Source organism: Carlito syrichta, unplaced genomic scaffold (assembly GCF_000164805.1).
Source record: "Carlito syrichta isolate Samal-C Ts95f unplaced genomic scaffold, Tarsius_syrichta-2.0.1 Scaffold81549, whole genome shotgun sequence".
Taxonomy (NCBI): domain Eukaryota; kingdom Metazoa; phylum Chordata; class Mammalia; order Primates; family Tarsiidae; genus Carlito; species Carlito syrichta.
The window spans coordinates 186,103-211,122 of NW_007025645.1; the positions used below are offsets into that span (position 1 = coordinate 186,103).

At 36.7% G+C, this 25,020-nt stretch overlaps 1 protein-coding gene across 1 annotated transcript in view; it reads right to left on the minus strand.

The window, feature by feature from the left end:
- SCAPER (S-phase cyclin A associated protein in the ER) overlaps nt 1-25,020 on the minus strand; it is a gene marked incomplete at its 3' end in the record, with an annotated part of 218,865 nt that overhangs the window by 175,039 nt on the left and 18,806 nt on the right. The window contains exons 3-4 of the mRNA XM_021711065.1: nt 7,422-7,539; nt 2,864-2,934 (exon numbers count right to left, since the gene is read on the minus strand). Of these exons, the coding sequence (XP_021566740.1) occupies nt 2,864-2,934; nt 7,422-7,539 (189 nt within the window). The remainder of the gene's footprint in view (nt 1-2,863; nt 2,935-7,421; nt 7,540-25,020) is intronic.

Below are 25,020 nucleotides of genomic sequence, written 5' to 3' on the forward strand. Positions count from 1 at the left end.
GTCACCCAGACTGAAGTGCAGTGGCCGCTCCCGGTCACTGCAGCCTCGACCCACTGGGCTCCGGCGATCCTTCCGCCTCAGGCTTCCAAGTAGCTGAAACTACAGGTGCGCGCTACCACGCCAGGCTAATTTTTTATTTATTGTAGAGATGAGATCTTGCCAAGTTGCCCAAGTGGGTCTTGAACCTGTGGGCTCAGGCAATTCACTCACCTTGGCCTCCCAAAGTGCTAGGATTTCAGGCTGAGCCACGGAGCCCAGCCTGAAGGTCTTTTTTAAGGACCTTAAAACTCTCATCGGTCAGGCAAGGTGGCGCAGGCCTGTAATTCCAGCATCTTGTGAGGATGAAGCAGAAGTATCACTAGAGACCTGGAGTTCGACTAGCCTGGGCTATAAAAAAAAGTAAGACCTCACCTCTACAAAAATAGAAATAATTGACCAGGCATAATGGAGCAGGCCTATAGTCCTAGCTATTTGGGAGGTTGAGATGGAAGAACTGCTTGTGACCAGGAGTTGAAGGCTGCAGTGAGCTATGATCACACCACTGCACTCCAGCCTGGACAACACAGTAAGACCCTATCTCTAAAAACAACAACAGCAAAATAGCTCTCATCCTTCAATAATCTTCACTTATCAATAATAACATTAAATGTAAACAGTATTAAATTCCTCAAATAAATGACAGGCTGGCTGAATAGATTAAAAAAACAAGACTCAGCTATATAGTGCCCTCAAGAAACTCACACTACCTTAAAGACACACATAGAACTAATGTAAAAAGATGAAAAAAAGATATCCCATGCAAATAAAAACCAAAAGCAACCAGGAGTGGCTATACCTATATCAGATAAAACAGACTTTAAGTAAAAAAAACTGCAAAAAGAGACAAAGGAGATCATTATATAATGATAAAGGGATCAATTCAGCAAAAAGATATAAAAATTACAGTTATATAAGCATCCAACACCACAGAATGCAGATATACAAAGCATGTATTAGATCTAAAGAAAGACTCCAATACAGTAATAGAGACTTTAACACCCCACTCTTAGCACTAGACAGATCATCTAGACAGAAAATCAACAAAAGAACATATTTAAACTGCACTTTAGAGCAAATGAACCTAAAAAATATTTACAGAACATTTCATCCAACAACTACAAAATACATTCTTTTCATCAGTACATGGAACATTCTCCAGGATAAAACATATGTTAAAACACAAAACAAGTCTCAACAAATATTTAAAGACTAAAATCATATCAACCATCTTTTCTGACCACAATGAAATAAAACGAGAAATCAATAACAACAGAACTTTAGAAACTGTACAAATATAAGACAATTTTAAAAGTACGTTCTTGAATGACCAAAGGGTCAATAGCAAAATTAAGAAGGATATTTTAAAATTTATTGAAACAAATTAAAACAGAAATACAACATACCAAAATCTAAGAAATACAGCAATAACACTATTAAGAGGAAAGTTAGTAAACATCTACATCAAATAAACATCTACATCAAAAAAGCAGAAAAATTTCAAACACATTAATAATATATCTCAAGGAATCAGAAGAGCAAGAACAAACCAAACCCACAATTATTATAAGAAAAGAAATAATATTAAATCAGTGCAGGCTAGGTGTGGTGGCTCATGCCTGTAATCCCAGCAGTTTGGGTAGTCAAGGTGGGAGGACTGCTTGAGGCCAGGAGTTCGAGACCAGCCTAAGCAACACAGTGAGACCCCATTTCAAAACAAAATTTTCCAAGTGTATAGCTGGCCTATAGTCCCAGTTACTCAGAAGGCTGAGACAGGAGGACTGCTTGAGCCCAGGAGCTGAACGCTGCAGTGAGCTAGGGTCATGTCACTGCATCCCAGCCTGGGCAACAGCCTCTTTTTCGTTGTTCTTTTTTTTTTTTTGAGTTGGAATCTCACTCTGTTACCCAGGCTAGAGTGTAGTGGCAAGATCATGGCCACTGCAGCCTCAACCTGCTGGGTGCAGTTAACCCTTCCGCCTCAGCCTTCCAAGTAGCTGGATCTACAGGTAAGCACTACCGTGCCCAGCTAATTTTTTATTTATTCATTGTAGAGACCAGGTCTCGCCTAATTGCCTAGGTTAGTCTCGAAACCCTGGGCTCGAGCAATCCTCTCGCCTCTGCCTCCTAAAGTTCTGGTTTTACAGGTGTGAGCCACTGTGCCCAGCAAGACCCTGCGTCCTAAAAAAAAAAATAGGTAAATAAAGATCACTGAAGAAATAAACAAAATTGAGACTTAAGTCTATGGCATACCACCCTGAACATGCCCAATCACATCTGACCTCAGAAGTTAAGCTGGATAGGGCCTGGTTAGAAATTTGGCTGGGTGAAATTTTAAAATTTTTAGAATTAAAATATCTCTACTTCCCACAACCTAAAGGCATCATTATACCCAGAGAGAAAAATTATAAAGGAACTAACAAATATGGAATCTTTAGCAGAAGGGTTAAGAGCATAAACTGCGAAAACTGACAGCCTGGGTTCAAATCCTAGCTGTGTCACTTACAAGCAAGTTACATAATACATACCCTCTCTCTGCCTCAGATGATTTTTGTAATAAAACTTCATTTTTATAAGTGAGAATAATAGTAATGCTTATATCAAAGATTAGTTTTGAGAACCAAGTATATTAATATTTGTATAGTAGTTAATGTAAGCAAGGCACAAAGAGATTACTATCATACATGTTAGGTTTAAAATGTTGTATTAATTTTTACATTTGGATAAAATATACAATATTCAGATTCTAAAAAGTTAGATATTCATAATTTATAATATACTCAGAAACTGAAATTAAAAGTAAATAAGTAAAAAGTTATATATGCTGTACCTGTTTAGTAGTTTTATGAGTGCCTTGAATTGTCCTCTTAGGTTTTCCACCAGTTTGACACTTAGATTTTCCTTCAAGGCAAGAAAAATAAATAAATAGATAGATAGAATGACAGACACATAATATAAAATTGAACTAGAGGTAATTGGATAATAGAAAACTAAACTATACAAATCAGTACACTCTATTCATGGTCAATATGAACCTATATAGGAAAGAAAAAAAAAGCTAAAGTCCCAGAGACAGCTTTTAATGAATAGCCTTCTCAGAACAGGAATAAATCAACTTCCTAAAGAAATCAGATACTCTGACAATTTAAAAACAAGGCCCAGTACTGGTATTCCTCAGCTTGTATACAAGTCTACAAAATACTAATCTGAATTCAAATTTTATTTCAACAATAAAGTTAAGACTATATTTTTACCATGGAAAATCCCAATATTTTATTTTAATTAGTTTATTGGATTTATGAATTATACAGTTTCATTATAAAAACAGAAGTTTTCAGTTCTTTGTATTTTTGCAGTCAGATGCATCTTTCTCACTTGTTCTTTTTTTACAAGAAAGATACTAACCACTATTTTATAATCACCCTATTCTCCATAGCAACTCAAAACGGAAATAAAATTCTATAATGTATAAAAGAATAATTGTCATTTCTGCAAAATAATTTTGGGGCCAGAGTAAGTACAGTGAGCCATACAAATATGTACCTACTAACAGCTTTTCTGACATAAATGGAGCTCCTTCACTGTTCTATCAGGGATAAAGACAAAGAACTCCACACTAACTTTCACAGTCCTTCATTCATCCTTTTGTCACATAGAACACCATACTAGCAGGACTGTTTTAGAATATCCAGCAGAAAAACAAGAATGGAAACAGAAATAATACAAAATAGAGAACTTTTTTTGTTTTTTTGGAGTTGGAGCCTCACTGTCATCCAGGCTGGAGTGCAGTGGCATGCTCATGGCCACAGCAGCCTCCACCTGCTGGACTCAGGCAATTCTTCCACCTCAGTCTTCCAAATAGCTGAAATTACAGGTGCACACCATCATGCCCAGCTAATTTTTTTATTTTTTTACTGTAGAGATGAGGTCTCACCAAGTTGTCCAGGCTGGTCTCAAACCCCTGGGCTCAAGCAATCCTCTCACCTTGGCCTCCCAAAGTGCTGGGATTACAGGCTTGAGCCACTATGCCTGGCTTGGAAAAACTTTTTAAAAATGAAATTACTTTACTCAGAAACATAAGTATATATTGTAGCCATAAAACAAGAACAAGTTGCTATTTAAAAAATAAACATTTTCCTTTAAGTGGCAACATTTTAATAACATAAAACATTCCTTGTCAAAATTAGAAATGTTAATATTCTTCTTTGTCATCATTATTACAGATATTCAGAAATTTCTAATTCCCTGTGTTTATAGTTTTATTACTTTGCAATAAGCACTAAAACTGTACTATCTTCTGCCCATTGAAGCTGGACTGGATTTAAAAAGAATGTGGTATATATACACAGTGAAATATTATGCAGTCATAAAGAAGGACAAACATATGGCCTTTGCAGCAACTTGGATGCATTTAGAGTCTAAATACTCAGTGACCTATCACAGAAACAAAGAACAGAGTACCATATGTTCTCATTCATAAGCAGACCTTGAACAATTATCATAATACTATAAGAAAGGGATTAGCAGTAGTGGGAAACTACCAGGGGAGAGAGGGTAGGATTGGCAGTTGAGGGAAACTGCCAGGGGAGGGTGGCACACCTCATCAACAAGGGTACCTGCATAATGAACATTTGCATACCTAACCCTGAATTGTTCCTCAACTCTTTAAAATAAAAAAATTAAAATTAAAACTGGGCTGGGCTCAGTGGCACAGCCTGTAATCCCAGCACTTGGGGAGGCCAAGGAGAGTTGATTGCCTGATCCCGTGGGTTCGAGACCAGCCTGGACAACTTGGCAAGACCTCGTCTCTACAATAAATCAAAAATTAGCACTCCAGTCTGGGCAATGAAGTGAGACTCCAACTCAAATAAATAAATAATAAAACTGTGCTGGCCAATTGTTTATGTACTTATATGAAAATTCATACCTGCTTATGAGTAAGACCATATGGTACTCTGTTCTTTGTTTCTGTGATAGGTCACTGAGTATTTAGACTCTAAATCCACCCAAGTTGCTGCAAAGTCCATATGTTTGTCCTTCTTTATGGCTGCATAATATTTCACTGTGTATATGTACCACATTTTTTTTTTTTTTTGAGTTGGAGTCTCACTCTGTCGCCCAGACTGGACGGCCACTGCAGCCTCGACCTGCTGGGGCTCCGGCGATCCTTCCACCTCAGCCTTCCAAGTAGCTGGAACTACAGGTGCATGCTACCACACCTGGCTAATTTTTTTTTTTTTTAATTGTAGAGATGAGGTCTCGCCAAGTTGCCCAGGCAGGTCTCGAACCCGCGGGCTCAGGTAATCCACTCACCTCAGCCTCCCAAAGGCACAGGATTACAGGCTGAGCCACCGAGCCCGGCTCGCATTTTTTTTTTAATCCAATCCAGCTTCGATGGGCAGAAGCCAGCACAGATATACGATTCATCATTATATTTTCTTTCCTTTTATGTTTTTTGAATAGAAACAACTTTAATTAAAACACCTTTGGACTATTTTATGTTCTAAATAACCCAGGAAAATGAGAAAATAAAACTTCATATAAAGACATTTATAATATACAGTAACTACATGTTTACTTTTGTAATAAATGTTGATATGCATTTTCATCAACTAAATGAATAGTAAACTCCTTATGCAAAGATTAGCTAGTAAGAAGCTAAATTTCAAAAAATAAATTTGATTCCCCTCCATTTGATAGCTCTTGTGATTCAAAATAACTGCTCTCTAAGCTAGGAAGACTGAGAAAGAAATCTACAGGGGAAGTCTACAGGGGAAGACTAGTCCAGCAAGTATTTTAAAATTCTATAATGCTTTAGATTTAATATAGTGTGGTACTCATACATGAATTAGGTAAACTAGCGGATCTAAACACAAGTATGCATGGAAATTCAACCTACAAAAAAGAAGGAATCTCATATAACTGGGGCAAAGTTATAGTCAGCGATACTGGGCAACTTCTTAACCATAAAGAAAAAGATAAAATCAGAGCCATACCTCACACTATATATAAGCATAAACTACAAATGGATCAGAGCTCTAAAGGTTTAAAAAAAAAGATATACTCTAAAAAGACAATTTTAAATAAAATAAGATATAAAGAAATTAAAAAATAAAATATGGGTGAATTCTTGTTTAGCATAAAATAGCTTGTTGTACAAAGATTTTCTCAAAGAAATATAAGAACATATCAAAAGGAAATAGAAGCCAACTTAAAAGGTCTCCTACTAGACAAATCCAGAACAATTAGAGTATCAAAATAAAGTAATAGATTATAACCCATTAAATATCATAAGAAGCCATAAGTCCACACAAATTTAAATTTATAAATACACACATACATGAAAATAAAGAGGAGATGGGAAAGCTGTTCCTCACATTAAAAGGCCAACTAATAACTGGAGAAAGAACAATGGAGTTAGTAAAACACCATCTTACAACCACCATATTTGTAACTTAAAAAACTAAGAATTATCAGTAGATGCTAAAAGTAATGGGTAAATTGTTTCAAGAAACCGGATATTTACATAGTTTCAAACTATCTTACCACAAATTATTCACTTTGAGTTACTTTACAGTGGAAAAACTTGTCAGACACAAACTTAACCAACTGTTTAAAGTTAACATCACTCATAAGGAGACAAACCATTATTATTTAAAGTTAACATCACTCATAAGAAGACAAACCATTATTATGAGCCTCCTCTGATGCACTAAAAAGGACACTACATCATTTCTATAGAATTCCTACCAAAAACACACACTTGAATCTAATCATGAAAAGACATCAGAGAAACCCAGTTGTGAGGAATGTTCTACAAAGCCTTAGAAAATGTCCAAGTGAAGTCTTCTTTAGCACACTCCAGTCTCCTGCCTGCTGTATCCCTACCCAATCTTCCATATCACTAGATCAATGGCCTCATATTGCCTCTAGTCATAAAAGGGAGAAAACTAAAGAGAGAAGATATTTTTTTCTAGTACAAATTGTAATAATGGGAACTAACGAAATATCATTGATTTTCTAAAGCATTACATTAAATTGCATCTAATCATGGTAAATATGTTAAATTTTTTAAAACCTATTTTTATTCTTATAAGAATGTAATAAAAGAAAAAATAGAAATTATCTTATAATTTTAAAAAAACCATAATCTGCCAGTCATAATAACATTTAAAAAAACAATTTCATTACTATCTGAAACAGTAAAACCAACAATAAGGCTTTTATTAAAACCATTTGTGTACAAAAGCAATAAAAATTATTTCTTATTTAATATACACTAATTTGCCCAAGAGTTCTAATTGTAAATAGTTCTTGGTCAATCTGCTTAGGACTAAATATATTCTTCTAATTAACAACAAAAATTAAGCATATTTTTTAATACATACCATCATCATCTTTGCTTTCTAGTGGAACACTCCAGGCTATTAGGTTTCTTGCTGTACGACCCTCCTCTGCAACTATTCTTCTTACTTTGTCATGACTGTTGGAGCGCTGGAATGAAGCCTATGTATGGAAAAGAGAATATTTACTAGGTTATTAGATATTAGATTAGTCGGTATTAGAATATATTTGACAAAGTCATTATTTCTCACATTTTCTCAAAAAAGAAACACTAAAAACTAATTTGGGAATTGGAAGGCAGTCAAACAGATCAAAGAAAGTAAGCTCCAAGTCTCTGTTAGGTCCAAAAAGACTGAATTTTTCAACTTTAAAAATAAACAAATTATTTAAAGAATAAATACAACCTAAGATTTGACAAAATGTTCTAAAGCACATGAACACCGCTGTGTACCCATATCAGCACCATTCTGTACATATCAACAGATCCAAGTACCAAAGAGATCAGTTTTTAACAAACATGCTATATATTTCCCCTGAAAGATCTCTGCAGTAGAAAATGTTTTGGAAAATCCTTTTTTCATTCCCTAAAGATCATGCTAAAGTAAATCTCCACCCGGTTGTTAGCTACTTAATTTTATCTCCAAGTTATTGGGATTTACAATAATTCCTATTATACACATATTTAAATTGCAAATCCAGTCAGCATGTCATGAGAAGCCCAAGCCAATAGTAGAGAGAGCACAAGAGGCAGCACTCTGGTTGACAGACCCCAGCTGAACTCCCAGCTGACAGAGAGCATCCTCTGCTCACAGTGTAAGTGAGCCATTGTGGACACTTCAACCCAGCTGAGATCCCACATAATTGCTGTTAGGCCAGCACCCCAGTCAACACCACAAGAACCACCCAGTCAACTCACAGAAGGAGATAAGAGGAACTATATGTTTGCACATTAACACATAGTACACAGATCTGAAATTGTGCATATACAGATATCAAAAGTTATGAGTTTATACTGATACTTCTATTTCATTCCTACACCACAGGGTTCATTTTAGCTTCCCCTTTTCCTTATTTGAAACTTCTTTCTCCAACAGTAAGAAATCCAGCTCTCATTATCTATAATATATTTTCTTATCTGTTCAATTCTAATATATACATAAAGTAGCTTCAGAATTGCTAACCCATATCCCTATGATAAACACATCTATTAACTAAAACACAACATTTCTGAATAGTTCTTGTCTTTAGACTTACAATATCCAGTCAAAGTACTGTTTGCCAAAATCACTGAATTAGTTTTTCTAATCTTCACCTCAAATATGTTACTATTTACCTTCCATTTTGAGTTCTTCCCTACCTACTGGTTAATTTTAATTGCTTGTTTATTTGGGGATATATAAAGAAAAAGCAACAAATCATTCTCAAATGAAGGAACTTATTAATGAGTAGAATGACTTCGGAAGAAGAAAAAAGTCACTACAATACACTCTAGATCAGAGGTCAACAAGCTTTTTTACAAAAGGCCAGATTAAAAATATATTTTATTTAACTCTTCGCAGGCCATATGGTCTCTGTGACAACTATTCCATTCTGGAATTTATATGAAGCTGCCATAGACAGTATGTAAACAAATACATGTGACTGTGTGATAAGAAGCCAAAAGTGAGCTAAATTGATACATATTACTTTATATTTTGAAATAAATTCAAGTTACAGAAAAATTACCAATTAGCACAAAGAATACACAAAACACCCTCAGTTTTTTTTCCTGAAGCATTTGAAAATAAACTGCAGTTATCTCTTGTCAGTAAATACTTAAATGTGTATTTCCTATATAACCACACTACAACTATAAGTCAGGAAATTATCAGATACATAATTATTACCTAAATTATAGCAATTTCACCTAATGCCTCACTAATGTCTTTGATAGTGTAAAATAAATTGGATAAAAGATATAAGCCCAATTCTCTCAGAAGCTCTACAAACCCCAAGCAGGATAAATACAAAGGAAACCACACCAAAGAATATCACAGAAAAACAAGGGTAACCTGAAACAAAGAGAAAAATCTTAAGAGCATACAAATGAAGAGGAAAAAAACAACTCTACCTTTAAAGGAGCAGTAATAAGATTGACAGCCTTGCATTGTCCAGGAAGTAACAAAAGTAGTAATTTATCATAAACTCTAATATATTGATAATTTATTACCTATTCAGCAGAATAGCAAGTCAAAATCTTGACCAAAAAGGGTTAAAAGAGAATTATGATAGAAGGGAGATAGTGTATAAAAAAATTTTTTTTGAGTTTTATTGTAAAGGAGAACAAAGAAAGAAATAAACAAATGATTTGTAAGATGGTTGATGGTATATCATATATTTGTGCTATGAAAATAGTCCAGTAGAGAGAGAAAATATGTTATGCTAGAAAAGAAGGAATAACCACAGGGGCTAAACTCATTATGCGATAGGACTTGGGTTCTAGTACATAAATGAACCAGTCAACCAATATAAAAACTACTAGGAAAACAAAGACTGTTCTCTTCCACTCTACTTCCCTGTGATGAGAAGCTAACCCAAATTTTCCTCTCCAGAACTTTCTACATTTTTAACATAACCTGTACCCACATTCCTTCATTCCTCTAACCCTACCCTGGATATCCATATGGCATCTACTCATCTGACTCATTAAGCTTTCACTGAAACTCATTAGTCTGTGATCACTGTCAGAGTTCCATCCGGTGCCCTCTAGATTTGCAAATTCTCTTCTTACTCCCATACTTTCCAATCAATGTAACACCATAAAGCCTCTTTCTTTAGCTTAAGGACATCTCCTAATAAGTATTATTCAGTTCTATCTAACTTACATTGGCATCTATCACTTAGATTACCTAAGCACCGTTTCACCATTCCTTCCAGGCCAAATGAACAGGTATAAACAGTTGGCCTGGCCAGGCTCAGTGACTCAGCCTGTAATCCCAGCACTTTGGGAGGCCGAGGTAAGTGGACTGCCTGAGCCCGCAGGTCCGAGATCCGCCCAGGGCAACTTAGAAAGACCTCATCTCTACAGTAAATCAAAAATTAGCTGGGCATGGTAGCACACACTTGTAGTTCCGGCTACTTGGAAGGCTGAGGCAGAAGGATCGCCAGAGCCCAGCAGGTCAAGGCTGCAGTGGCTGGGAGCGTGCCACTGCACTCCAGTCTGGGCGATGGAGTGAGACTCCAACTCAGGGAAAAAAAAAAGGCCTGCTTTCAGCTCTACTTCAGATAATTCCTTTACACAATCATAAAAAATTCTCTAAGTATAGGCATATTTATCAGGTCATAAAATTCAATATTCCATACATTATATTCTTTATCAAAAGTCTTCACAAAATAATGAGGTACCAAGAACTAAAATGGGTAATCACAAGATAGCAATGTTGTAGTAACACTAAACCAGAAACTTCATTATATTCTCTACGTCTATAAACATTTCAGTTCTACCATAAATTTTACCAAGTTAGTTATTTTGTACTTAGTACACACAAAGACACACATTCAAAGAAAAAAGTCACCAGCTCAAGACTGTTTTTAATTCTTGATTCCAATACTTTATATGCAAAAACATTATAACTACTTTCATTTTAAAGCACAGATGCTTTCTGTAATATATGCTAAATGAACTCCTTTCAGTAAAAATCCACAAATTCTAATCATTTTTAAACCAATCTTATTTAAAAATCTCAGTAGTAGCATAAATAAAAGTTTTAAACATTATAATCTAAGTATCAGTGTTTGAAATGTAATAAATAGTTCTGAGATACTTCATAACACAGATGTCTACTTCAAACAGTATTTTTTACCTAGGTTCTTTTCTCACAGGCTTCTTCAACAAAATATGTGTATTTTCATCCAAAGTCACAGTGTGCCACCTAGTGCTGTATGGAGATTTTACAGAGGCTGTTCAAATACTTAAATGTTGCAATTAAAAGTACAAAGGTCATTCTTGAGCAAAAGTTGTTTATGGTCAAGTATTACAGTATATAAGAAAACAAGTGTTCAGGATGTTCACTAAAGAGGCTACATATTTCTGAGACTTGCTCCCAGATGAGGAAAAGAAACATTTTTCTCTCTCAGGTTCAAAAAAAAATCTAAATAATTTCTACTCTAACAACTTTCCCCATAATCTTGAAATAGTTACAAGTATTATTCACGAAATTTTTATGTTTCTGCCTCGAAAAAACTTTCTGCTTTCCACAAATGCTTCAAGATGTATTCATACTAGTGCTTGTCCACAAAATGAAATTTCTCTCTCTTTTCAAAATGTGTTTTGTTTTCTGAATAATTCAGAAAGATTTTTTTCACTTAAAATCCCACCAGTAAAGCCCTTCATATTTGGGGTAGTATGAAGACAAGATTCCCAGTCAGTAACCACCAGAAGTACATTAAAATTCTAAGAAGGGTTACATTTATATATATTTTTATAAACCACGAAACTTACCTGAGAAAATATATAACTGGTACAATTTTCCCAAACATTATAGAATGATAAGCTGGAATCCTGTTCAGTAATTTGTGATTATCATTTCTTACTGATATTTCACACTTTTCTAAAGTTAAAACCACAGATGAACCGAGGCTGGTTAAACTATTTTATAAGGAGGAAAAATTAACTTCTATCTTATACGAGATACTCTGTTTTGGAGTCTCTATGACTAGCCTACAACCTAAATAATATATCAAGTCTTATCAAGTTTATCTCCTTAAGTATATATACCTTGAGAATATAAATCCACTAATACAACCCTAGTCTGAGTCATCATCATCTTAAGCCTAAATTACTATATCTGCCTTTGTGACAGAAACTACCATATGCACCAAAACCACTTGTTTTCTCTCCTATCACAAAACTAGATAACACTTCCCAGTCTTTCTTGCAGATAGACGGTCATGTAACTAAATTCCACACACTAGAATATAGAAGAAAATGAGATCAGCTATTTCCAGTAATGGCTTATAAAAAAAAGGGGGGGGTCTCCTGCTTCACCAGCTACGCTCTCTCTCACTTCCCCTACTTGCTGGCCAGATGCAGAAGATCCAGCACAGGACTCTCTAGAGAATGATGGAGCCTAAAGATGAAGTAAATATGGTCTCATCACAATGTAGAAGGTCACATGCTGAATATCCACACTGAACTCTTTAAGTGGACAAGAAATAGGCTTCTAATCTGTTGGTTCGTCCTTCTGATAATGAAGGGCTAGGTAATTTAGAACAACCAACCAGTTGAAAAAAATCAAGGAAAACTTAACAGAATATCTTTTTAAGCCTCCGTTTAGCAACATCAGAAAAAAAGTGGGAAGTGGGCAATCATAGGGCCAAGATTTAGGAAAAACAAAAATCTAGACAGATGAATCCAGACATCAGTACTGCTTTTCCCCTAAAGGGACATGACAATTCCAAGAGAGGCTGCCAAGGCAGAGAAGCTGAGAAAGTTTAACAGACACAAAAGTGTGGAGACAAAATTTGTCCAAGGTCACTACTTTAGGTTGGGACCCAGAAAAGCTTCATCCCAGCAGTAAGGATGAACCAGAAACAAACTAGCCCTCACAAACAACAAAGCCAATTTTGAATCATCTCAATCCTTGAACAGATTAAAATAAACTGTGACTGCCAGTGGCCCTAGGCATCTGAGAGAAACAATGGTAAAACTTTTAGGGAAAATATTATCACCTTAGGCAACAAATTATCCATTTAGTTGTTCACATTCTCACACCCAATCAAAAATTACCAGGCAATGGTCTTGAGACTTCCAGTTCAAAAATGACAATGAAGAAGCAAGCTGGCTTCACTTCTCCAACCACAGAAAACCAAAGACAAATACACAGCACCAAGACTGCACAAGCAACATCCCAGAAGTCAAATATGAAGATAAGACAGCTCCCAGGGTCACAGGAAAATGAAAAACTCCAAGCAGATGGTAAGAGAATTGGTATTCCCTATCCATGACGGCTGCCACCCATTCTATCCAGCACCATAGTGTACATAAAATCTTCCCCAACTCACAGTTTCTACACTGGAAAAAGTGAGATTGAAGTATACAATCAGCTTCCCCACCATTTTGGGTTCCCTGGCAGGCAACCTGTTCCTGCCTTAACCCACAGGAAGCATCATGAGTACCTGAAAGGAGAAACATCACTGAGAACATGCAGAGATCAAGTGAGGAGACAGGACTACCAGTCCCAGAAATTTTACTCTGAAACTCAGTCAAAGGAGATACCAAGTCAGTGTGGCTGTTCAGCAGCACCACACGTAGGAGATTCAATCCATAGATCTCCCAGGCATAAATTCCTAGCCAGCCTTCCCACACTGCTGGGATATTCCCTTTGGGACCACCACTCTGAGAGTGCAACACTGATCGTTTACTAGAGCTAAGGCAAACCTCAGCTTAAGGCACCACCTGGAGCTGAAAAGGAGGCACCAACCTCTAAGCAAATATATCCAATTAAAAAAAAAAAATAAGCCAGAGAACTGAGATAAATAACAAATACTTTAATGCAAAGGCATAGATCTATATCCACAAGAAACAACAGCAAACAAAGAACCATGATCTCACTAAATGGACAAAGCAAGAAACCAGTAACTGACCCCAATGAAACAGTGATACGTGAGCTCTCTGACCAATAATTCAAAAGGACAGTTTTATGGAAACTCAGTAATTTCCAAGATAACACAGAAAGCAATTCAGAAATTTATCAAAGAAATTTAACAAAGAGATTGAAATAATAAATCAACAGATACCTTGGAACTGAAAAATACATTTACTGAAGTAAAAAATTCATTAAAGGCTATCAATAGTAGAATGAGTCAATGAGCTCAAAGATAGGGTATCTGAAAATACAGTCAGAGGAGACAGTAGAAAAAAAGAATGAAAACCAGGATTACCCCCAAGACACAGAGAATTACCTCAAAAGACCAAATCCAAAAATTTTTGGTGTTCAAGAGGAAGCTGAACAAGAAATGAGGGGTAAAAAGTATATTTTTTTAAAAAAACAGTAACAGAAAAGTTTCCAAATCTTGAAAAGAAAATAAAACCCAAGTACAGGAAGATCACAGAAAACAAAACAAATGGAACCCAAATAGGAATACCTCAAGAGATGTAATAATTAAACTCTCAAAAGTCAAGGATAGGGAAAAGATCCTAAAAGCAGCAAGATAAAAAAGCAAATAACATATAAATGATTCCAATTCAGACTTCTCAATAGGAACCACATAAACCAGGAGAAGGTGAAAAGGCATTTTCAAAGTACTAGGGGGAAAAAAAACTACCATCAAAAATACTAAACACAAGCCGGGCTCGGTGGCTCAAGCCTGTAATCCCGCGCCTTTGGGAGGCTGAGGTGAGTGGATTGCCTGAGCGCAGAGGTTCAAGATCCGCCTGGGCAGCGAGAACTCATCTCTACAATAAATCAAAAAATCAGCCAGGCGTGGTAGCACATGCCTGTAATTCCAGTTACTCGAAGGCTGAGGTGGAAGGATCGCCGGAGCCCAGCAGGTCGAGGCTGCGGTGGCGGGGAGCGGCCACTGCACTCCAGTCTGGGCGACCAAGTGAGACTCCAACTCAAAAAAAAAATACTTAACACAGTAAAATTATCCTTCAGATATAAAGGACAAACAGAGTCTTTCCCAGACAAATAAAACCTAGGGAATTCACCACTACCAGACCCATATGTCAAGAAATGCTAAAATGCTAAAGGGCTTTCCTCAGTATGAAAAAAGAAAACACTAATGTGTATAAAACAAACAAACAAAAAGAAATATTTAAAAGTATAAAAACACAAAACCCACTAGTAAAATTAAGTACACAGACATACCCAGAATACTCTAATGCTGTAATGGTAGTATACGATCCACTCATAATTATAGTATAAGGTCCAAAAGACAAATCTATCAAAAATTATAATAGTGGCAGCAACCTATTAAGAGATAGCTAATATAAAAATAGGTAAATTAAACCAACTAAAAGTCAAAATGTGGTGGGATGAAGTTAAAGTGTAAATTTTTCTTTTTCTTAGTTTCTATTTTATTATTTGTGATCCAAAATAAAGCACTGACACTTTAAAATAATTTGTCATGGCTATAAGATATTTTTATAAACCTCATAGTAACCACAACACAAAAACCTATAATAGATTTACCAAAAGAAAACACATAAATTAAAACACACTACCAGAGAAAAGTCACTTAACCATATAAGACAATAAGAAAGGAAGACTTACAAAAACAACCAGAAGACAAGCAACAGAATGACAACAGTAAGTCTTTACATATCAATAATAACACTGAACATAAATAGATTCAATTCTCCAATTAAAAGGCATAGAGTGCCTGAGTGGATAAAGAAACAAGACCTGACTATAAGCTACCTACAAGAAACCCAGTTCACCTATAAAGACACACATGGTCTGAAAGTGAACAGGTGGAAAGATATTCCATGAATCTGAAAACCAGAAAAGAGCAGTAGCTTTACTTATATCACATAAAATAGACTATAAATCAAACACTATAAGAAGAGACAAAGAATATCACTATATAATGATAAAGGAGTCAATTTAGCCAGAGGGTATATTAATTATAATTATCTATGTACTCAACACAGGAACTCCCAAGTACATGAAATAAGCATTAACAGACCTAAGGGGAAGAGATAGACCATAGTATAATAATATTAGGAGACTTTAACACCCACTCTCAGTAACGGATAGATCATCCAGACAGAAGATCAACAAAGGCATATCACAGTTAAACCATATACTAGACCTAATAGACATATGCAGAACATTTCACCCAACTGCTCCAGAAAACACATTATTTTCATCACCACATGTAAAATTCTCCAGGACAGACCATATGTTAGGCCACAAAACAGGTGTCAATAAATTTTTAAAGATAGAAATCAAATCAAGTATTTTCTCAGACCACAACAGAATAAAACTAGAAATCAATTTCAAGAGGAACCTTGGAAACTATACAAATACATGGTGATTACACAACATGCTCCTGAATTTGACCATTGAGTCAAAGAAAATAAAATGGAAATCAAAAAATTTCTTGAAACAAATGAAAATGAAAATATAACCCACCAATATCTGTGGGATCCAGCAAAAAAATGGTACTAAGAGGGACGTTTATAACAGTAGATGCCTATATCCAAAAAGTAGACAGATTACAAATAAACAACCTAACAATTCACCTCAAGGAACTAGAAAAGCAACCCAAAATTAGTAGAAAGAAGGAAATAATAAAGATCAGAGCAGAAATAAATGAAATTGAAACTAAAAACAATACAGACCAACAAAATAAAAAGTCAATTAAAAGTTGAAGCCGGACTTGGTGGCTCAGCCTATAATCCCGTGCCTTTGGGAGGCTGAGGTGAGTGGATTGCCTGAGTCTGCGGGTTCGAGACCCGCCTGGGCAACTTGGCAAGACCTCATCTCTACAATAAATCAAAAATTAGATGGGCGTGGTAGTGCACGCCTGTAGTTCCAGCTACTTCGAAGGCTGAGGCGGAAGGATCACCGGAGCCCAGTAGGTCGAGCCCACTGCACTCCAGTCTGGGTGACAGAGTGAGACTCCAACTCAAAAAAAAAAAAAAAAAAAAAGTTGAAAAGACAAAATCTACAAATCCTTAGGTAGATGAACTTAAAAAAAGGAGACTCAAATAAAATCAGAAATTAAAAAGTTCACATAATAACTGAGGTCACAGACATACAAATAATCACTAGAGACTATTATGAACAACTATACAACAAATTGGGAAACACAGAAGAAATGAATAAATTCCTAGACACAGACATTCTACAAAGATTGTACCATGAAGAAAAAGAAAACCTCAGTAAACCAATAGCAAGTAATAAGATTGAAGTCATAATAAAAAGTCTCCCATCAAAGAAAAGTCCATAACCTGATGCTAAATTCTACCAAACACTTGAAGAAGAACTAATACCAATTCTACTCAAACGCCTCAAAAAACCTGAAGAGGAGAGAATACTTCCAAACTCATTCTACAAGGCCAACTTTACTCTGATATCAAAACCAGACAAGTACACACAATAAAAGGAAAAACTAAGTCAATAGCCCTGACGAACATAGATGCAAAAATCTTCAATTAACACCAGCAAACCAAATTCAACAATATGTTAAAAAGATCATTCACCATGATCAAGTAGGATTCATCCCAGGTATGCTAGGATGGTTTAAAAAACACAAACCAATAAATGTGATACGTCACATTAACCAAGAACAAAAACCATGATTATTTCAATAGATGCTTAAAAAGCATTTGATAAAATTCAATATCAGCATGGTACTCACAAAAAAAAGCACATAGACCAAAGGAACAGAATAGAACCATAGCTGGGGGCAGTGGCACACTCTTATAACCCCAGCACTTTGGAAGGCCAAGGCAGGAGAATTGCTTAAGGTCAGAATTTCTAGACCAGCTTAAGCAACATTGCAAGACTCTGTCTTTACAAAAAAAAAAAAAAATTACCCAGGCATGATGGCATGTTCCTGTAGTCCCAGCTACTCAGGAGGCTGAGGTGGGAGAATCATGTGAGCCCAGGAGGTCAAGGCTGCAGTGAGCTATGCTAGCACCACAGCACTACAGCCTTGGTAACAGAGCAAGACTCTGTTTCTAAAAAAAAAAAAAAAAAAAAATTAAAAATAAAGTTCAACAGTCATTTATGATTTTTAAAAAAAAGACCTCTCAAACTGAGTATAGAAGGAACATATCTAACAAAGGCCATATATGACAAACATATGGCTAACATTGTTTTGGATAGGGAAAAATTAAAGGTCTTTCCTCTAAGATCTGGAACAAGACAAGGATTCCATTTTCAACACTTTTATACAACAGAGTACTAGAAGTTCTAACCAGAGTAATTAGGCAAGAGAAAGACATAAAGAATATCCAAATTGGAAAGGAAGAAATCAAATCAGCCTTGTTCACAGATGACATAATCTTATACTTAGAAAATCCTACTGACTTCACAAACACTGTAAGAACTGATAAATTCAGTAAAGATGCAGGATACAAAATAAATATACAGAAATCAGTAGTACTTGTATACACCAAGAAATCAAGAAAGCAATTCCATTTACAATGGCTATAAAAAATACAAAATACCTAGGAATCAATGAAACCAAAAAAGTGAAAGATCTATATAAGGAAAACTATAAAAAAAACAGATGAAAGAAATTAAAGAGGACATACAAAATTGAAAGATATTCCATGCTCACAGAATGAATTTATATTATCAAAATGATGATACTACCCAAAGTAATTTACAGACTCAATGTAATCCCTATCAAAATACCAATGACATTCTTCACAGAAATAGAAAAAGAAAAGATATTCTCAGGAAGGTGGTAGTGGAGCCAGTCGGACTAAGCAAGTCTCAGTGTGAGCAAGTGAGTGAATGTAAAATTTTGCCTACATGTCAGTAAGTGGGCGTGTGAGTGGCTGACTGAATAGGAACTCAGAAACAAGTGGCCAGGGCTCTCCTTTTTAAGCAGCTGGTGCCACAGCTGCCTGCTTGGTCCCTAGCGCTTTCGGGGGTGAAGAAGTTAAGCACCATTTTTTTTTTTTAATTGGAGTCTCACTCTGTCACCCAGGCTGGAGTGCAGTGGTATGCTCACAGCCACCCCAGTGTCAACCTGCAGGGCTTCAGCGATCCTTCCGCCTCAGCCCTCCAAATAGCTGCAACTACAGGCACGCACCAGCACGCCTGGCTAATTGTTTTTTTTATTTATTGTAGAGACGAGGTCTCACCATGTTGCCCAGGCTGGTCTCGAACGGAGCTAAGGCAATCCTCTCGCCTCGGAACCCCCAAAGTGCTAGGATTACAGGCTTGAGCACCATTTTTTAAAAATCAACAAAGCCCTTCCTTGGGAAGAAGTTGCCAGGAGAGACTGCTGGCTCCAGGCTCTACCTCACCACTGCAGCGCCCAGCCAGACTCTGGCCCACACCCTATCCTGATTCAGCCCTGGGGAAAAGGGTGTGGCCAGAAAAGGATGAGGAAGACCTCCAAAGAGATCAGTGGTTAAGTCTGGGGCTGACCCAAACCCCTCCTCCCCAGCAATCCTCTGAACATCAGACCCACAAGGTTGGGGCACAACTTAAAGGGATGAACCCAGGCAGATTCTGGACATCAGTCACAAAAGGAGGACTCCACTCCAGGGTAAGCCTGGTTGGGGCATCCCTCACCAATACCTAGGGAAGAGACAATCTGACACCTCCCTACCAGAGGTGTCCTTGACCATACTAGCGTGGGAGGAGAAAACTGAAGCCCCACCCACCCTCGCTGTACCCTCGTCCTTCCAAGAGGCAACACTGGGGAGACTGTGAACCAGGACAAATCTCTGCAGGAGACAGCAAAGGGGCTGCTGAGAGGAACAAGGGCAGAACCTGCCACAAGTGGGCAGGTTTTTGTGGTTTTGTTTCGTTATCTGTTGATTTTTTAATATTTTTCCTTTGTGCATGCATGTATATGTGAGGGCTGGATCTGCATCTCTCCACCCCCTTTTTTTCCCACTCTTTTTTCTTTCATTTTTTTGATTTCTGTTTATGTGAATACGTGAAGGACTGAGTATTCATCTTTCAGGTTTTTTTGTTTGTTTTTGCTTTTTGTTCTTCTCTTTTTTTCGTTCAATGAGAGTGTGAATACATACGTGAGGGTTCAATTTGAATTCCTTCTTTTTTCTTCTCTTTTCTTTTTCTTCTTTCATTTTGGGTGGGGCTGTGTGTGTGTGCATGTTTTTGGTTTTGTGTTTTTTGTTTTTCTTTTGCTTTGTTGTTACCCCAGTTTGTTTTGGGATGTGTGTGTGTGTGTTTGTCTTTTGCTTTGGTTTCTACTCTCGTTGTTCTGTGTTTTATTATAATTATTATTATTTAATTTTTGCCTGTCTCATTTCATTCTATTTCTCTCTCCTCACTGCTGTTACTGTATCTTGGACTCAGGGGGTACACACACATACCCACTGCATCATCATATAGAGGGGTGATGGGGAATGGGTCTCAGGAAACCCATACCACAATCAGTGAACACTGTGATTTGCAAGTAGTTTCTGAATCCTAGCTCTCCATCCTTCACCTTATTTGACTCTCAAAACAATAAGAGACAGCAAAGTTTCCTAACCACAGTCCTGTTTCAAAATAAAACAAATTCAAAGCCCTGATCAGGGAAGAATAGAGGACTGAGCAATCATGAGAAATGAAGGCCTCTCCCACGGCCACTGAATAACTGAACTAGAGAGAACAGAAAGAGATCTGTCACAAATGAGGAAAACTCAGTGGAGGAACACAGGTAATTCCCAGTGTTACAAAAAGAAAATGCCTGAGAAATCAAAACTCAGAGCCCAAACAATGAAAATCACCAACGACTGGTCACAGAATACAAGGACTAAGGAATGGCTAGAAAAAGTGAATAAGACTCAGGAAAGACAAGATGCAACACTGAGAGAACTTGTAACAGAGATTTTGGCCATAAAAAATTTCATCCAGGAAATAAACAAGATGACAAGCATGGGAAGCAGAATTAATCAAGAAGAAAGAATCTCAGAACTTGAAGACTAAAACATGGAATTAACCTGATCTGTAAAAAACATGGAAAGAAAACTCAGAAAGAACAAAGCCTCTAAGAGATGCGTGATTATATCAAGAGGCCAAAACTACACCTGATTGGAAATGGAGAGCACCTTGGAGGAAGTATTCCAGGAGATTATCCAAGAAAACTTAACCCATCTCACCAGAGATGTGACCATTCAAACACAAGAGATACAGAGAACTCCTGCAAGACATCAAATGAGAAGACCAACCCCTAGACACACAGAAATTTGCCTACACAAAGAAGGAACAAAAGAAAAAATCCTGACGGCAACAAGAGAGAAAAGTCAGACTACCTACTGGAAAAAACCAATCAGAACAGTAGCAACCCTATCGGCAGAAACACTACAAGCTAGAAGGGACTAGAGTCAAATATTCAAAATCTTCAAAGATAAACAATTTCAACCAAGAATTTCCTATCCACGCACAGCTTCATCAATAATAGAGAATTAAATATCTTTCCCAGACATCCAATCTCTAAGAGGTTATGCAGCTTCCAGACCAGCTCTACAGGAGATGCTTGAAAAGGTATGAAGCACAGAAGAAAAAAAAGAATAACCACACACTTGCCAAGAGAAGAGCAAAACACAGAATCAACAGAAAATACATCAAGACTGCAACTTGAAAAAAAACTCATACATCAACCCAAAAGCTAAAAGAAAACAAAAAACTTTATAAGAACCTCATGATAAGGATACACAATGACATTTCATTAATCAGCCTAAATGTGAATGAACTAAATGCACCACTGAAAAGACACAGAACGGCAATCTGGATAAAAAACCATGACCCAATAATTTGTTGCATCCTGGAAACTCATCTCACCACAGAGATGCACAAAGACTCAAAGCTAGAGGATGGAAAGTGAGTTTTCAGGCAACTAGATCACAAAAAAAGGCAGGAGTCATGATCTTAGTATCAGACAAAATAACCTTTAAGCTATCAAAAACTTTAAAAGATATGGAAGGACACTACAAAATGATAAAAGGTTCAATCCATCAACAAGAAATATCTATCCTAAACATATGCACCCAACAGAAAAGCACCAGCATTTATAAAGCAATTACTAAGTAAACTAAAAAAAAGGTAGTGACTCTAATAGTATTATACCTGGGGACTTACATATCCTACTAACAACCTTGGGCAAAAAATCAACAAGGCAAAAAATCAACAAAGAAATCCAGAACCTCAACTTGACACACAACCAAATGGACATAATAGATACCTACAGAATACTCCACCTAACAACCACAGATATACATTCTACTCATTACCACATGAAATGTACTCCAAGATTAATCACATCCTCAGCCATAAATCAAGCATAAATAAATTTCTTAAGATCAAAATATTGCCATGCACCTTCTCAGACCATAATGGAATAAAAACAAATATCGACACCAAAAAAATTCTCCCAAAGCCCACAAAGACATGGACACATGATGCTGAACAACTACTGGGTAAACAGAGAAATCAAAACAGAAATTAAAAGATTCCTGGAAACAAATGAAAATGAAGAAACATCCTACCACAACCTCTGGTATGCCATGAAAACAGTAGTAGGAGGGGAATTTATATCTCTATGAACACACATCAAGAAAATAGAAAGATCACAAGTTAACAGCCTAACAAATCACCTAAGGAAGCTGGAAAGACAAGATCATCAAAATCTTAATTTAGCAGAAGAATTCAGATCACCAAAGTAAAAGTCAAAATATGGGACATAGAAGACAAAAAATATCAAGAAAAAAAAAAATCAACAAAACAAAAACCTGGTTCTTTGAAAGAATAAACAAGATTGATGGACCCTAGCCAAAATGATGAAGAAAAAAGGAGAAAAAGTCCAAATAAACACAATCAGAAATGCAACAGATCAAATCACAACTGACCTCAAAGAAATACAAATGATTATCAGAGATTACTATATACACCTGTATGGAAATAAACTTGATAACATAAATGAAATGGAGGATTTTCTGACATCACATAACCTCCCAAGGTTGAAACAAGAAGTCACTGAGACACCAAACAAACCAATAACAACCCAGGAGATTGATTCCGTCATAAGAAAACTACCTACAAAAAAAAAAAAAAAGTCCTGGACCAGACGGCTTTCCAGCAGAATACTATAAAATGTACAAGGAGGAGCTGATACCAATCCTACTGAAAGTATCCCAGGCAATTGAGAAAGATAGAATTCTCCCCGCATCATTTTATGAAGCTAACATCACACTGATACCCAAACCGGGTAAAGATCCAATGAAAAAAAGAGAACTACAGGCCAATATCCCTAATAAACATAGATGCAAAAATCCTCAACAAGATTCCAACAAATCGGATCCAACAACACATCTCAAAAATCATTCACCATGACTAAGTAGGCTTCATCCCCAGGATGCAGAGCTGGTTCAACATCTACAAGACCATAAATGTAATTAAATACATCAATAGATATAAAAACAAGAACCACGTGATTCTATCATTAGATGCAGAAAGCTTCTGATAAAACCCAGCATCCCTTCTTGATTAAAAACCCTCAAACACCTAGGCATAGAAGGAACATACCTCAAAACAGTAAGCTTCATCTATGATAAATCCACAGCCAGCATATTGCTATTCAGACAGAAACTGGAAACATTTTCCCCGAAAACTGAAACAAGACAGGGCAGCCCACTCTTACTCTTCTGGTTCAACATTGTGTTGGAAGTCCTAGCTAGAGCAATTAGACAAGAAGGAAATCAGAAGTACTCAAATAGGAAAAGAGGAACTTAAGTTATCACTCTTTGCTGATGATATGATCCTATACCTCGAAAACTCAAGAGAATTTGTCAGAAACCTGCTTTCACTGATAAAGGACTTTGGCAATGTCTCAGGGTACAAAATAAATGTGCAAAACACAGCTGCATTCTTATACACCAACACAAGCAGGCAGGAACCAAATAAAAACCACAATCTCATTCACAATAGCCACACACACAAAAAAGAAAGAAATACGTCAGCATCTTCCTAACCAGAGATGTGAAAGACTATTACAATGAAAACTATAAAACACTGCTCAAAGAACTCCAAGAAGACACAACAAATGGAATAATATTCCATGCTCATGCATAGAAGGAATCAACATTGTTAAGATGTCCATCCTACCCAAGGCAATCTACAGAGTCAACGCAATATCCACTAAATACCAACATTGTTCTTCTCAAACCTGGAAATGACAATACAGAAATTCATATTGAAACATAAATGACCAAGAATAGCCAAAACAATCTTCAGCAAAAGAAACAAAACAGGAGTTATCACAATTTAAACTTTACTATAAGGCTACAATAATCAAAACAGCCTGGTATTGGTACAAGAATAGGCATATAGACCAATGGAACAGGATAGAGATTCCAGAAGCAAAACCTCAATTTCTCAGCCAACTCATCTTCAACAAAGTCACCAACAACAACCACTGGGGAGAAGAGAACCTAGTCAGAAAATGGTGCTGGGAAAACTAGTTGACGATATGAAGACGGAAACAGGACCCTTACCTATCGCCATATACAAAAATCAACTCTAAATGGCTCAAAGACGTAAAAGTAAAACCTCAAACTATAAGAAGCTTAGAAAATGCAGGAGACACCCTTATGGAAATTGGAACTGGCAACGAATCCTGATCAAAACCCCAAGTGTCCATGCCAGAAGAGATAAGATAGAGAAGTAGGACCTCATCAAACTGAAAAGCTTCTGCAAAGCAAAAGAAACCATCAAGACTGCAGGGAGGCTGGGCGCAGTGCTTATGCCTATAATCCAAGCACTTTCAGAGGCCGAGGTGAGAGGACTGTCGGAGTCCATGGGTTTGAGACCAGCCTGAGCAACTTGGCAAGACCTCATCTCTACAACAAATCAAAAATTAGCTGGGCATGGTGGCATATGCCTATAATTCCAGCTACTTGGAAGGCTAAGATGGAAGGATTGCCTGAGCCCAGCTGGTCAAGGTTGCAGTAGCCATGAATGT